The sequence below is a fragment of the Calypte anna genome, chromosome 5 (assembly GCF_003957555.1).
Source record: "Calypte anna isolate BGI_N300 chromosome 5, bCalAnn1_v1.p, whole genome shotgun sequence".
In the NCBI taxonomy this organism is placed as follows: Eukaryota; Metazoa; Chordata; class Aves; order Apodiformes; family Trochilidae; genus Calypte; species Calypte anna.
The window spans coordinates 4,909,620-4,923,064 of NC_044250.1; the positions used below are offsets into that span (position 1 = coordinate 4,909,620).

At 35.9% G+C, this 13,445-nt stretch overlaps 1 protein-coding gene across 3 annotated transcripts in view; it reads left to right on the plus strand.

Annotated features, from left to right (window-relative positions):
- Positions 1-13,445, plus strand: part of ANO3 (anoctamin 3) — a 101,188-nt gene that overhangs the window by 50,689 nt on the left and 37,054 nt on the right. For 2 of the 3 annotated variants that reach the window (XM_030451179.1, XM_030451180.1), the window contains exons 2-5: positions 3,455-3,667; positions 4,540-4,611; positions 6,620-6,756; positions 12,444-12,596. In XM_030451179.1, the coding sequence (XP_030307039.1) occupies positions 3,455-3,667; positions 4,540-4,611; positions 6,620-6,756; positions 12,444-12,596 (575 nt within the window). Of the gene's footprint in view, positions 1-3,454; positions 3,668-4,539; positions 4,612-6,619; positions 6,762-12,443; positions 12,597-13,445 lie in introns of all 3 variants that reach the window. The other variant, XM_030451181.1, reaches the window with a different exon arrangement.

Consider the following 13,445-nt stretch of genomic DNA (forward strand, 5'->3'; position numbering starts at 1 on the left):
ATTCTACCTGTTATATAAAAAAAGGAAAGCAGGAGTACATTCCTGACTTACCCAAATACATCTAATATGTGAAACTTAATACTCTTTGTATTTGTTGAGGTATTGCAAATACATAAGAAAACTTCTGCTGTTTCTGAAATGATTTTTCTTTATTATTAAGTATCTTTTTTTTAATGGTTTCTCACAATTTAGTAGTGTAATTATCATACATTAAGTTTTCTTTCATAGATTGCAGGTGCCATCAGTAAGCTTTTTATTTTGCAGTAATTACCTGTTACATCCATTGAGTGCTGAAAACTGAATGCTCTTCAGAATTGAGCTGTTTCATACTAGATAGTGTAGAAATATTTTCATATTAAAATTAAATGCCATGAAAACCATTGCAAGCTTTTCTTCATCTTTTATGCGATTAAATATTCTAATTATGATGATGCTATTGACAAACATTTGAGCTTTAGCAAATCTCAAACGTTTTTGGTATCATTTAATATGTGTTATAAATGAGATTTCTTTTTAATTAGTGATGTACAGTGTATGAAACCAAAGGCTTTACAGGATTTTTTTCTTTTTACAATTATGAAGGTGCTTTTATCAAGCAAACTTGTGATGACACAAGCATTAGCTAAGACCTTCATGTTGCTGGTGCTGGTTGTGGACATTATTATATAGCACATCTCTATAAAGCTGATTTGATTTACATCGAAGCTACTTCTGGTTTATGTTAAGGTTTATGCTGGATTAAATGGGCAATAGTTACTGGGCTGTTCTTTTTGAAGTTAGCACTGGTCCAGCCTTTGGTTAACAGTGTGGGGAATAGGTATTAATCTTTCCTCACCTAAAATTAGGAGCAAATGAAATGCAGACATGATTTTCTTTTCATGTGGAAGAAATGACCACCTGTCTCTGTTTCTGTAGGCCTCAGAACTAGGTACAAAATAATTTTTTATTTGTTTCTAATGGCTGCAACCTGGAGGCATCTGAGAGCTGATTTATTTAGAGTCTTTCTTGATTGGCACAATGTTGAGCATGCATTGAATTTTGCATGTTTATCCATCAGAAAGCTCATAGCTCTGTCTTCTGTCTGCTCTGCCAGGAAGCCATGAGAAGATGTAGTCCAGCTGCCTACTCTGGCTTTGAGCCATAGAGGAATTTGCCTACTTAGCAGGAATCCCCAACTTCCCCTCGGAAAGAACACTTTCCAAGGCAGAAAAGCTAAAATAAAAGGCAGGATCTGCCTGAACCATAAACATGAACAACTGTTTTCTCCAGCATCAGACATTTGTATACTCGTGCTATGCTCATTTCCATACTCACACTGAGTCTCATAGGAATATTTTGTAGGGAAAGAACCAATAAATACAGTTTGAATATAAGGATATAAAAATGAGTATGTGCTTTTAAAATTATTTTTTTCCTCAGTGTATACATGCCTTTTACTGTACATCCAAATATTCCTGTAAAAGCAAGGTCAGTGTACCAAAGTTGTCATTTTCTGGTTGGAAAGGAACAGATTCTAGAAAAAAAAACACTATAAAGCAGAGGGGTAGGGATAAAGCTAATTTCAGTAGATCAGTTTAGTTACCCAGTTGATGATGCCAACCAAAAGCAGTTTGTGTGCCAGCAGAGCTGGGTAAGTATTGGCATGGAACAGCAAATGCCACCAGAAGTAGCATCTGACACAGAACCAGGCTCTGACAGAGGAGCAGAGATTGAATTAAGGTGAATGACAAAGGTAAATCAGACCACCAGTGAAGAGCAAATGTGCTCAGAGGTTACTGTGCTGTGACTCACTCTCTGCAGTGAGGTGTTAGGGAACCTTAATCTAGAAATGACACAGAGAAATAGAGAACAAAAGGGAGTCATTTTCTCTTAAACTGAGGCAGTGCCTCATAAAAGAAATACACTCATTCTTATGTGCATCACTTAAATTATTGTTGTTCAGTTTGAATGGTAATGTGTTAGTTGCATTATCTTTTTTTTTTTTGGTAACAAAGGGATTTATCTTGCTACATAGAGTCACTCTGATAGGGATGCAAGAAATGGTCTATTTTGGCAACAATAATAATAATAGTTATGCATAGTCCATGATTACTGACAGCACATCACTGCTTAAGAAATTGATCATAAAGCCATCCAGAACAATTAAGAAATACATCTTTCTACACATTATTCTGTATTACTTATTTATATATCTGACTACAACAGACTTTGATGTAATAAACATAACCATTTAGGAAAAGCTGCAAAGAATACTCCTCAGAAAGTACCTGCAGGTAGCAGATGTGTCAGTGCAGTTCTGTGTTCTGAACACATCATCAGTGCTACAGCCCAGTGAGTACTCAGCTGGCACCTGGTCCTTTACAGAATCACTGGGAAGCAGAGACCTTTCTGGTCCCCCAGTGGCACATTCTGAGGCATCAGAAGCTTACCTCCATCTACATTAATATCCTATTAAATTAATACCTAACCTGGCTGGCCAAGGAGAGTTCCTGTGCTGCAGAACTGCCCTCGGTGGGGTAATGAAGTTCTGCATTTTTTGGCAGAGGGACACTTAGATTGAAGGAAAGCCCCTTCTGTGAGCTTGGGGAAGTTTTTTTTTAATGAAAGACCCTTCTAAATCTTAGCGATTAAAGTTAAATATGGGGAGCATCCTGCTATTCAAAAGACCTTTTTTGTGAACACATTTGTTGAGTTTTGCATAAGAGGGAGACTTGTGACATCCTTCCAGATTTTTGATGGGGAAATTTACTTGGAAGTTTATGGCACTCCAGGCAGCAGAAATGTTTAGATTGCTTTCTTCTTTCTAGCACATTCAGCAAGAGGTAACATAGATCACTGAGAGACTAAGATTTAGAAGAACATGCTGCAGAGTAAATTGTGCTGTCAAGCAGAGAAATAGTGTAGTGAAACAGACTCTACACTCATCTGCTGAGGATCTTTGGCACTGTGTACAGCAATCACAAAGGATCTGCTGATCCTGTACAGACAGGAGGCTTTAGCACTCTTTATAGGTAACCCCATGTATTTAATTTTCCTTGTCACTGAAAGCAGAGATACTTTGTGTTAGTTTTTTTCCTCTGCCTTATATTTTCATAGAAGTTAATATTAATGTCTATTTGTAATCTTTGCTTATGTAAATATCCCTTTTTAAAAAAATATTTCCCAGATATTTTGAGGGATTTTTTTTCTTCTGTGGTGTGTTTCCATCTAGGCCACTTTGGCAGGAAATGCACCACTGTCTCAGAGGTCACTTTGTCTTGTTCTTGGTGGAACAACTTGAGGCATTTAAACAAGAAAGCAGCAAAAATTGCTGACGTGAACTTCTGAATGGGTCTGGCTGGAATGGAGTGAGTTTTTTCACAGCAGACAGAATGGGTCTGTGTTTCCAATCTGGGGCTGTCTGTCAATGTCTAATATCACAGAATTTGTGTTAATTTTCTTTTGCCTTTTTCAGGTATGAATACAAGCAAGAGTGAGACAGTGAAAGAGCACCCACTGAAACCCTCTAGAAGATCTATGCCATGCCTAGCCCAGAGCCAAACACATCCTCACAGCCTGAGCAAACATTCCTCATTTCTGCAGCCAAATCGGGTGCAGCCACAGCCTCCACCTCAGCCTCTGAGTGCAGGAACATCAACAGCTACAGTGGATGTGGTGTCAGAAAGAGGTAAGAGGTATCTATGGGAATATCATTTGAAGTCCTCTGTTGTCTGAGATAGAAATTTTTAACATATTTCATTAAATTATAGAAGCATCTGATAAGCTTTGATTTGGTTCAATATGTACAAACTGCTGGAGAGATGTTAGAAGTTGTGCAAAACAGCTTGGAGAAGCTGAAGGGAGGTGTAAACTAATTTTTCTTTTACTTTTTGAATTACAAGATTGTTTCCTTTTCAATGAAAATAATTAAAGGAAGTGTTTCTGTATGCTGAGGAAGAGCATGAAGTCTTTCTGTTGTCTGTCTTAGGAGAGACAGAAAAACTAAATATTAGGCTTTCACCAAGAAATATCTTCAAGCATGGACATGTAGCAGCAGATTCATTCATTCATGAATAGCAGAATCAGGAAAGAGTCATATGGAGAGAATGAGGAAAAAAAAGAGAAAATCCCTATGAATTTTAGCTTGTGTTGGAAATGCTTTTGTTTTGGGATCCCTGTGTTAAGAGGTGAACATGCTTAACACAGTGATTTGTCCAGCTGGAGATCCCACTCACTGGATGGGTCACCCATTTCCAGCTCTTGCCAATTGTGTATGGGTTTTTTAATAATTAATTAACTTGGCTGGCAAGTCCTTCCTTAATGTTAGTAGGCACTAATTATTATTCCAGTACATTATTTCACCAAGTTAAACTTCTCTCCAGAATAGAGTGAAAGTCTTCCCTGAAGTGGTCTTTGGTCTTTTTCTTTTTTCCACCAGTGGAAAGTACTCTTCAAAATTTCATATTTAAGTTTTTCATTTGAGTCTCTGACAGCTTTAAAAAGTTTATTTTACTCTCAAAATACATCTGAATGCTCATATGAATATTGCATTTATTCCAGCTAAAGTGGTGGAGACTTTGGAAAACAACTTGCTTAAGCTGTCTAATACAGAATACACTGATCCATTTTTAGGTAAGTTTATGTCTGAACTGGAATAGTAAAAATAAAATTATTCTTCAATTGCTCTTGAAATATTTAAATGTGGAAAGGCTGTACTTACTTTGAGCTGCCTTTGTTGGTTTTCATTTGGGTATTTTTTTTTTGGAAAGAGGAGCCTAAATGTGACTAAAGCAATACATGGTGCCATAAATTTTCTGATACTTTCTCACCTTTTAGACTAACAGTAAATAGGGGCTAAAGGCAGAGAAGTATTTCATGCATTCAATGTCACTTTTCCATAGAAATCCTTCATAATACAGCTTCTTGGAAACAGGTATTTGAAATTTGAAATTCCTTTGAAATATTCAGTTATTACTCCTGTATAATCATGTTCTTCAGTATTGTCACAGCTGCAGTTATGTTGTTGTTTCTCCTTTAGCTATTCATGTATATTTGCTTTATATATTCATGTACAAAAACTGGTCCAATTTGGCTAAAAAAAAGAACAGTATCTATAAATGAGACAATTTAGTACCTGCATTAATGGCATTTTGATGCTTTAATTAAGTAAAAGAAAGTAAGAAAAGAGTTATTCTCAGACTGATTCCAACCTTGCAACTACAAAATGAGTCTCTACATACACACGAGTAGTAATTCACAAGTTCCAAAGTTAATTAATTTTGAATCTCCCTGGCCATGTGCAGACAGCATCCTACCTACAAAGGCAGTTTTCAAAATATTTCAGTGTTCATCTGTTCTGACTGCATTGTGAGGTTTCTGAGGTTTTTTCCTATGTCTGGTGTGTGATGGAATTGTCCCACTCCTGTGTTAGGGCTGGCTCATTCCTGGAGAGCTGGGGAAGAAGCTGTGTGATCTGTTATGGGCATAGAGCTGTCTGAAACATAGGAAGGATTAATCTTCAGACTTAATATTGAGGGTCAAAATATTGAAGAGCTTTAAGCATTTAAGCATTTAATCTGCCTGTACCAATTCTGCACAGTTTTAACTCCTCCAAACTCCTCCAAACCTGTCTGGCTCCCTATATTTTGTGTCATGGCTCCCACTGTCTGATAATACAAGAGAAATTCTACATTAAGAAAAGCCTTCACTTGTCTGCTATGGTAGTTTTTGATATATAAATGCACATTTGCAGATAACTAACAAACTTTCTGTGTCATGAATACAATATACTACTTCAGGCACACAACAGAATAGAAAGGGAATTCCTAAATCCATCTTTCTGCCACTTATCCAGGTGTTGTTACACCCTCTCCAGGTTATTTCTTGTTTCTAGGACTAAAATTAGGACAAAAGGGGATTTATTTCCTTACCACTAATCTCATTCCTGATAAAGCTTAAGGCCTATCCCTAAATGTATAAGGGCTCAAAGGATTGAGTCATGAGTTATCCTATAAAATTTTGTGAAGCAGAAACTGTTTAGGCATAATTTTTATATTAATTTTCCCTTCCATAACAATGCCACATTTCACTTGAAAACCTTTTGGTGTCCTACACTACAGTTATCTAAAATATATTGGTGGACTGCATGTTACAGAGGAATCAGAACATATCATCTAACTGTCAGAAAACTAAAATGCACTTGGCCTTTCAGAAATGTGTGATAGAAAGATAGACAAGCAGTTAAAAAGACCCAAAAATGAATTATGGACATGGCCACTTAATAACACATTTGGAGTCTTGAAAATTGTGAGTCAAACAGAAAAGCATTTGAATATTTTGTTTATTTTGCTTTGTGGGGGTTTTTTTTAAACTACTGCAATGAATGTTGTCAGCTTTTTTGATTTGAATTTTAATAGGAAAAAGTTTTCATAGCCCTTCTACTAAAAATAGGAGTCATGTCTAGTTCAAGACAAACCACCATCTCAAGAAAACTTCTGCAGGAAAGGATAGGGTAGAATAAAATTTAATGAAAAGTGGATACTTAAAATGAATGTTAAGTTGTGGCTGTAGGAATTCTGCTAGTTTCTCTTCACTATAACCTCAAAAATGAGCCCACTGTTTTCTTCTGTTTATCCTTCAGACATAGGGAAGGACAAAGACACATACACAGATGATTCAGAACATGGAAATTATGATGCTCGTACAGATCAGTCCCTGCTTATTCAAAACAAGCTTGCCAGACAGAAAACAGAATCTCGGACTAAATCATCTTTAAAGGTAATGCACACAAATCTTTATTAAATGTTATCAATTGTCAACATGTGCTGAAATATTTTTCAAATATAATTTTCAAGGAATTAGATTAGTTGCAACTTTAATGCATAAGCATCTCATGGTGAGAAATTCAGTTGGATCTCATATTGTATTTTGACCTACAGTATCAGGGAACTGGATTCTCTGCACCAAAAGCAACCAAAAGTATCTAGAATCAAGGATTCTAATGGTTTATATCAACTCAAGGCAGTACCTTTCTTTCAAAAAATTTATATTGCATGGAATATAAGCATAGGAGTTCCAGTTTTCATGTCAGATGGGAGACCTCAAGGAATTGGGAGAGATTAGAAGAACTACATTTACTTATTTAGAAAATGTAATAGTCAAAAATGATCTCAAGTGTAGGATTCTCCTTCTAAGCAAAACCCAAATGGTACTTAGGCACAGTGAATATGAGAAAATTCATTTAATGTATAGGAGGGTGTAGGATTATTTTTCAGGAACCTCAACCAAAGCACTGGAAAAGCCATCTCACCAGATAAAGCTGAGATGTTTTATGCTTAGTAATTACCTAACCACAGCACTCAACACAATGCATTTTCTGCAGTAGTTCATGCAGTATAATACCAAAGAATTGTCACAAATTTTCAGTTCAAAGTACATGTTTCACAGGAGTTGTGTAAGTTGTGTAATCATTCCAGGATTCTGGAACACAGGGATCAGGTTGATGTGATCTCTGCGGCTTCTTTGCATGGGATGCTTTTAAAAAAGAGCCTTTATAGTAGTAACAGCCACTTAATAACTTTTAGACAGATTTACAATTAATGTACAGATTGAAAATCTGCACAAATGGAAATGGAACTTTGGTTATATTTTACTCTAAACTGTTGTGATGAGAACTTGTGTTCACATTTTGTCTGTTTCTGCAAGGCAGAAATAATAATGGATGTGCCTGTTTGATATTGTTGCTTAGTCAGACAAAGATTTTATGGCTTTGTCTGACTTTATGGCCCAAAAGACAGAAAAAATAATGCAGAATCTGCAGAATTTATTCGCTCTTATAGAGATCTAGGTGTTTATAATAACAAGGAAGGCTGCTACCAAAAAATGAAGTAAAAGATAATGTCTAACCAGTAACAGGCATTTCACTGTGCTAAAGCAAAAATATTTTTATATTTTCATGTAAATACAAAATGACCACTAGATGTGTTTCCCCCAGTCCCACCATTCAGGATTGATATAAAGTTTATAGGCAACCAGTAAGCTAAGTTTCTGTCAAAGTTTAAAGAGCAGCCTTGTATTTATATGGAGTTTAAACAAAAATGCACTTTTTATGTCTCAGTCTTGGTCTGTCCTGACCTACAGAAGAAAATACTTCAGAGTTTCAAAACAGTCTTCCAAAGCCAAATCTGGCTTTTAGCCTTGACAGCTCCTTTTCTCACAGCATTTACTTTGGAGACTTCCTCCTGTTTATTCTGGTTTTGCAAATGAGGCAACCAAGCAGGATTCTCCTCCTGTTTACTGTTTGCCTGCTTCCCCAGGAAAAAGGCAGTGGGGATCTAGACTGGCCTTGTATTAGAAAAGAAAGTTTCTATTTTGCCTTTGGATTGTTGTACGAGTCTTGGTGGCAATTAGTGGAAGAAGTCTAAGGGAAACTTCTTGCCAAAATGGATCTAAAACTAGCAAAAGGAGTCTTCTAATTCTTTTTTGATCTGGTTGAAAGCACAGAACACAGCTCTACAACTTTACAGCTGGTAAGTACTCTCATGCATCTGGAAAATAAACAGATCTATCATGATTAAAACAGGCTTCTCAGTCTGGCCAGAAAATGAACATGAGAAACACTGCCCTGGCAAAAAAGTCCAAGAATAAAAGCTGTTTCTTATTCTCTGCTTGTTGATGGTTCCTATTTAGGCTTTTTTGGAAGGCTTGTTTTATACCTGAGAGACTCAGGGAAAACCTTTTTAAAAAGCTGTTTGCAATTGCTATTAATTACTGTTCTCTGTCTCAGTGATGAACTACTTGGATGCTTCAGCAATAACTAACTAGTCTTGCTGACATGGTAAAAGTAGATATATGGGGTTTTTTTCAGGATTTGTTTAGTGTTTCACATCACACACCTGAAGTGTCACTTTCCATCAAGCTGTTCTGTATTGCTGCAGCTCTAAAGCTTTAGAAACAGAGAATTTTGATACAGTATCTCTGGATCCCAATGTTCATCTTGATAATCATCTTCTTTTCTTGTTTCCTTGTTCATGATTTGTAACTCATAATCTCCTTTTATTGTATTCATGATTTTGAAGATATTTATTCTGCAAAATAATGCTTTGCTTACAGAATTTAATGTAGGTGGTTTTGAAAATGGAATAAATTAAATGTAATAGCTGCAGAATAAAAATGCTCTTCGGTCATAATATTTTATTTTCCACTTTTTTTTTCCTTTTTTCTTAAGTCAGTGACTTTCAGAGTTGCAGAGTTTTGTGCTATGTTCTAACCCTGTCAATTTATTACTAGTTTCACATACATTATTTCACTCAACTCCTGTGTTCAGTGGAAGTCAGGCATGGGTGCTGAAGGAAAAGGTTTGGCAATGAAAACTTTTTAGTGTATAAATCAGAACAAGATGTTGTCAGTTGACAACAGGGTACTGGAAAGGAGAATAGAAAGAGAGCCCAGAAGATAAGGAGCAGTCTGCAAATGCAGTCTAATAACACAAAAGAAAATAAATTTTGGAAGGAATGATAACAGATGCAGTCATAATCCCAGAATAGAATGACCTGGTACAGTGCAATGAAGGTTCACTTCATGTTTATGCTTCTGGTGCATGGTTCTCATCTGCTGTGAGATTTTGTTTAAAAAGAAAAATAAAGATAACCCAGAAAATATTTCAGTAATTGTAGGGAAAGCAGTAAATAATTTTATCATAAAGATGAAAGTTTTAAAAAATAACCATTTAAGGAAAAAAATTCAGTTGTCATGTCAGTATGCTTCTTATTAAGGCCTCCCTATTAGACTTCAAGAGCAAACAGAAATGGTAAAGTGTGAGAACTGTGAAGCTTCCTCATACAGCACCACAGAACAGACTTGCTTGCAAAATTTTGCATAAGATTTGTATTTTTCATATTGTATATAAATGTACTTCTTGTGCTTACTCTGTAAGTCTGAACAGAAAAAAAAAAAACAAAACCAAACCAAAATGTCTTCTGTCAAAAGAATTAGCAGTTGTTAGGTTTGTTCCTAAAAAATTAAAGTGCTGTTTTGGTAGGAAGTTTGGTTATTTCTGGACATCTTCCTCTCTCTTTTCAGAAAACCAGTTTCTGTGCAGTGCAGTGGAATATCCACAGAAATACATGGGTAATTTTGGCAGCCTCTCATGTAAACCAGGCTGTGTTGTCTCTGATGCTCAAGATAGTTTGGTTATCTTTGCATATTCAAATATGACCCCACTTTTCTTTCCTATGCTATTATGCTCATGGCTATTTGCAAAAGAAAAGTACCCCAAAACGGTGTACACCTAAAATAAATCAATCTAGATTTTTTGGAATTAAGGAAATGAAAGGATGAATAGCATAAATCTACTTCTGACTTATCCATCCCAAAGCCTTTCCAGCACAAAAAGGTGATTGCTGACTTAGTCATGTGCTTAGATAATTTATCCTAAAGCACACCTTAGGGTACATGTAATAGACCATGCATTTTAAAATGTAAAAAAATAAGTGTATTTTTTAATATTTTTAAATATTTTCACAGATAATTCAAAGTAATTTAAAAGTCTGTAACTTTGCTGGGGTCCTAGATTTGATTTTTAAACATCCTGAAGCAAAGCAAGCATTAATTAGGAATCTCATTTCTGTTCATTGAAATAAGCCTATTGCAGTTAGTATCAGATGTGCTATTTTTTTCAGAAAATACTTAAGCACAAGAGTTGAGGCATAAACTCTGAATGTAAAGACATGGTGGATCCCTCAGTGTGAATATTACTGAAGATATTCATGCAAAGTTCATCACAAGAGTATTAGGGAGAATCAGTAATCAAAATGACCCAGGTGGCTTTCGTGAATCAGCCAGTCATTGCTCCACTTAATAGCATCTTAAGAAGTTTGAAGAATAATAAATTATATTGGAAGAAAGTTTTCTTTTATGAGAAATAGGCAGGAAACAGGAAAGCTATTCGTGTAGATTTTGCAGTTCTCAGGAGTTACCATGCCTAAGAATTTACATTTAGATTTTATTATCTCTTGTCAAAATTCCTGCTCCAGTTCCTTGAATTGTTTCCATGGCTACTTCTGTCTTATACATGATTTAATATCCCTGAACTCATCTGTTACTCTCTCTAAAACATCTCTTAGAAAATGACCTTGATATAAAAGATTCTGGAGAGAGAAATCTTGCAAATTTGGGGTATTAATGAATAATCCTGGGGGACAGCTATGTGCATGCATCCATCTTTTGTATTCCAGGTATTAGTCAGTTGGTGTATTCACTTTCCTTGACCTCATTTTACAAATCTAAAGCCAAGTTACACCACTAATTTCCTAGGCTAAATTCACACTGAGTGCTTTGATTTTTTGCCTGAAATAAGTTTCCTTGTCACCTTTCCAATGTTCCTTCCAAAGAGTGAGTTCTTTCTGCATCCGAGTGGTTGCACCTGAAGCAGAGTTTGCAAGTGACAACATAACTCTAGCCAAGTGGGACAAAACTGAGATTTTTGCAGCCACGGTGCGTTTACAGGCTTATTAATAAAATAAAATAAATAAGCAGGTGAGTGCCTTGGAGCTGAGTTCTAAAAAGTGGCATTTGGAAGAGACAGATGATTCCTTCACCCACTGTTTGTTCATGTTTAAATAAGTGCTGCAAACTCCAGAAGGTGATGATTGATTCTTGGTTCACCTTTCCACATTTCCAGCTCTTCCTAATCTGACACCAGCTGATCCAGTCACTGACTGTTCTGAGTCATGCAAAACACAGAATGCAAAACCAGCTTGCAGCATGGAAAGCAGGCTTTTCCATAGCAAGGTCAGAGAATCCCTGGTGTTTGCAAGCATGGTGGGAAGGAACTAGACAAGATTTCAACATTGCTAACATGACATTGAAAAAGCACTTGAACAGGAACAGCCAGCAAAGCATTCCAGTCAGGAGTGCTTCATTTTCAATTTTTACATTTATTTCTCTTTTAGAGAAAATACAAAAATGTTCATTTTGTAAGGGGTTTTTTTGGTTGGTTGGTTTTTGGTTTTGTTTGCTTGGCTGGTTGGTTTTGTTTGTTTTATGGTTGGTTTTGTTTCATTTTAATTTTGGTTTTTGGTTTTTGTATAAAATTTACCCAGATACAAATTGGGGAACTTGCTTTAATTTACTTCTCTTTAAACTTTATTAATTCCTATGGGAAAGTAAGGATTAGCAGAAGTTTGTATCCATACAATAATTCCAAGCTTTTTCCACAGCTGCAACAAATAGCCAGAATATAGGTTTTGTGGAGCTATTTTCTTTTCCTTTGTTTTAATTAATTAGAAATCTTGAGTAACTGATGCTTGTGAACTGCCTGCTCTTCTGACTTAGTCTACATACTCATCTTGTGGATATGTGGGCATTGCCATGCTTTTGGAAATGCTGTTTTACACATAATGGGTGATGAGGCTTTTTATCATCATGAATGTCATAGTTAGTATATTTTTATTTTATTTCTGCAGACTGGCCCCATGGCATCATCAGGCCTCTTCTTCAAAGATGGCAAAAAACGCATTGATTACATTTTGGTCTACAAAAAGTCTAGTCTACAGGTGGAGAAAAGGAGCACATTTGAGAAGAACTTGAGAGCAGAAGGGTTGATGTTAGAACGAGAGGTGAGTCCTGTAACCTATGTGGTATAAAAAAAACCTTTATGGTACTGTCATACTTAATTTGGTTTATAAACTATTTCTGGCAATCTTAAGAGCCCTTCCAGTCAGGATTTTTTTAATCAATAGATGCTTGATAGCATGTGTCTAACATGTTTTGGGGATGCACACTTGTACATGTGCACACACACACACATGTACCATCCAAGATATAATAATTTCTAACTTGGAGCAGGTGCAGTGCAGAAGAAAAGGAAAAGTGGCAGCTCCTTATCCTTGCAAAAGCAGAAGCTTCAGTAACTCCCACTGTTGCTGTAATATCTAACATCTATGAATTCCATTAGTATTTTTTTACCCACACCTATTAAGAAAAAGAAAATCCTGGTACTAGTATTATTGAACTCTGATATGACTTTATGGACCTGCAGATAAAATTTTGAACCACTTTTACATTTACATATCAAATCACTCAAGTTTTGGGGAGACTTTAATTAGACTCAGTTCTGTCAAAAATTTACTTATAAAAACTTAGTCATACATCTAGGAGAAGGGTGTAGAACTGAAGTGTTCATAAGAAAAGAAAAATATAGGAACATATAATTCTGAAGCTTTTATGTACAAATAAATCAGTGATGAAAAACATTTGTGTAGAGTATTCCTTGTAATTTCACTAAAAAAGTCTCAGTCCATACAAGAATTTGTAACATTTATAAGATTTATTTAGCAGATATTGCAATTACTTAACCATTCCCTGAAGTTACCATTTGGGCAGAATGGAACCTCCAGCCTTCTCTCAGCTGTTCTTATTTCTCTAGCAGCTGAGCACTTGCTTCCTCAAATGGGAGACACACAGAA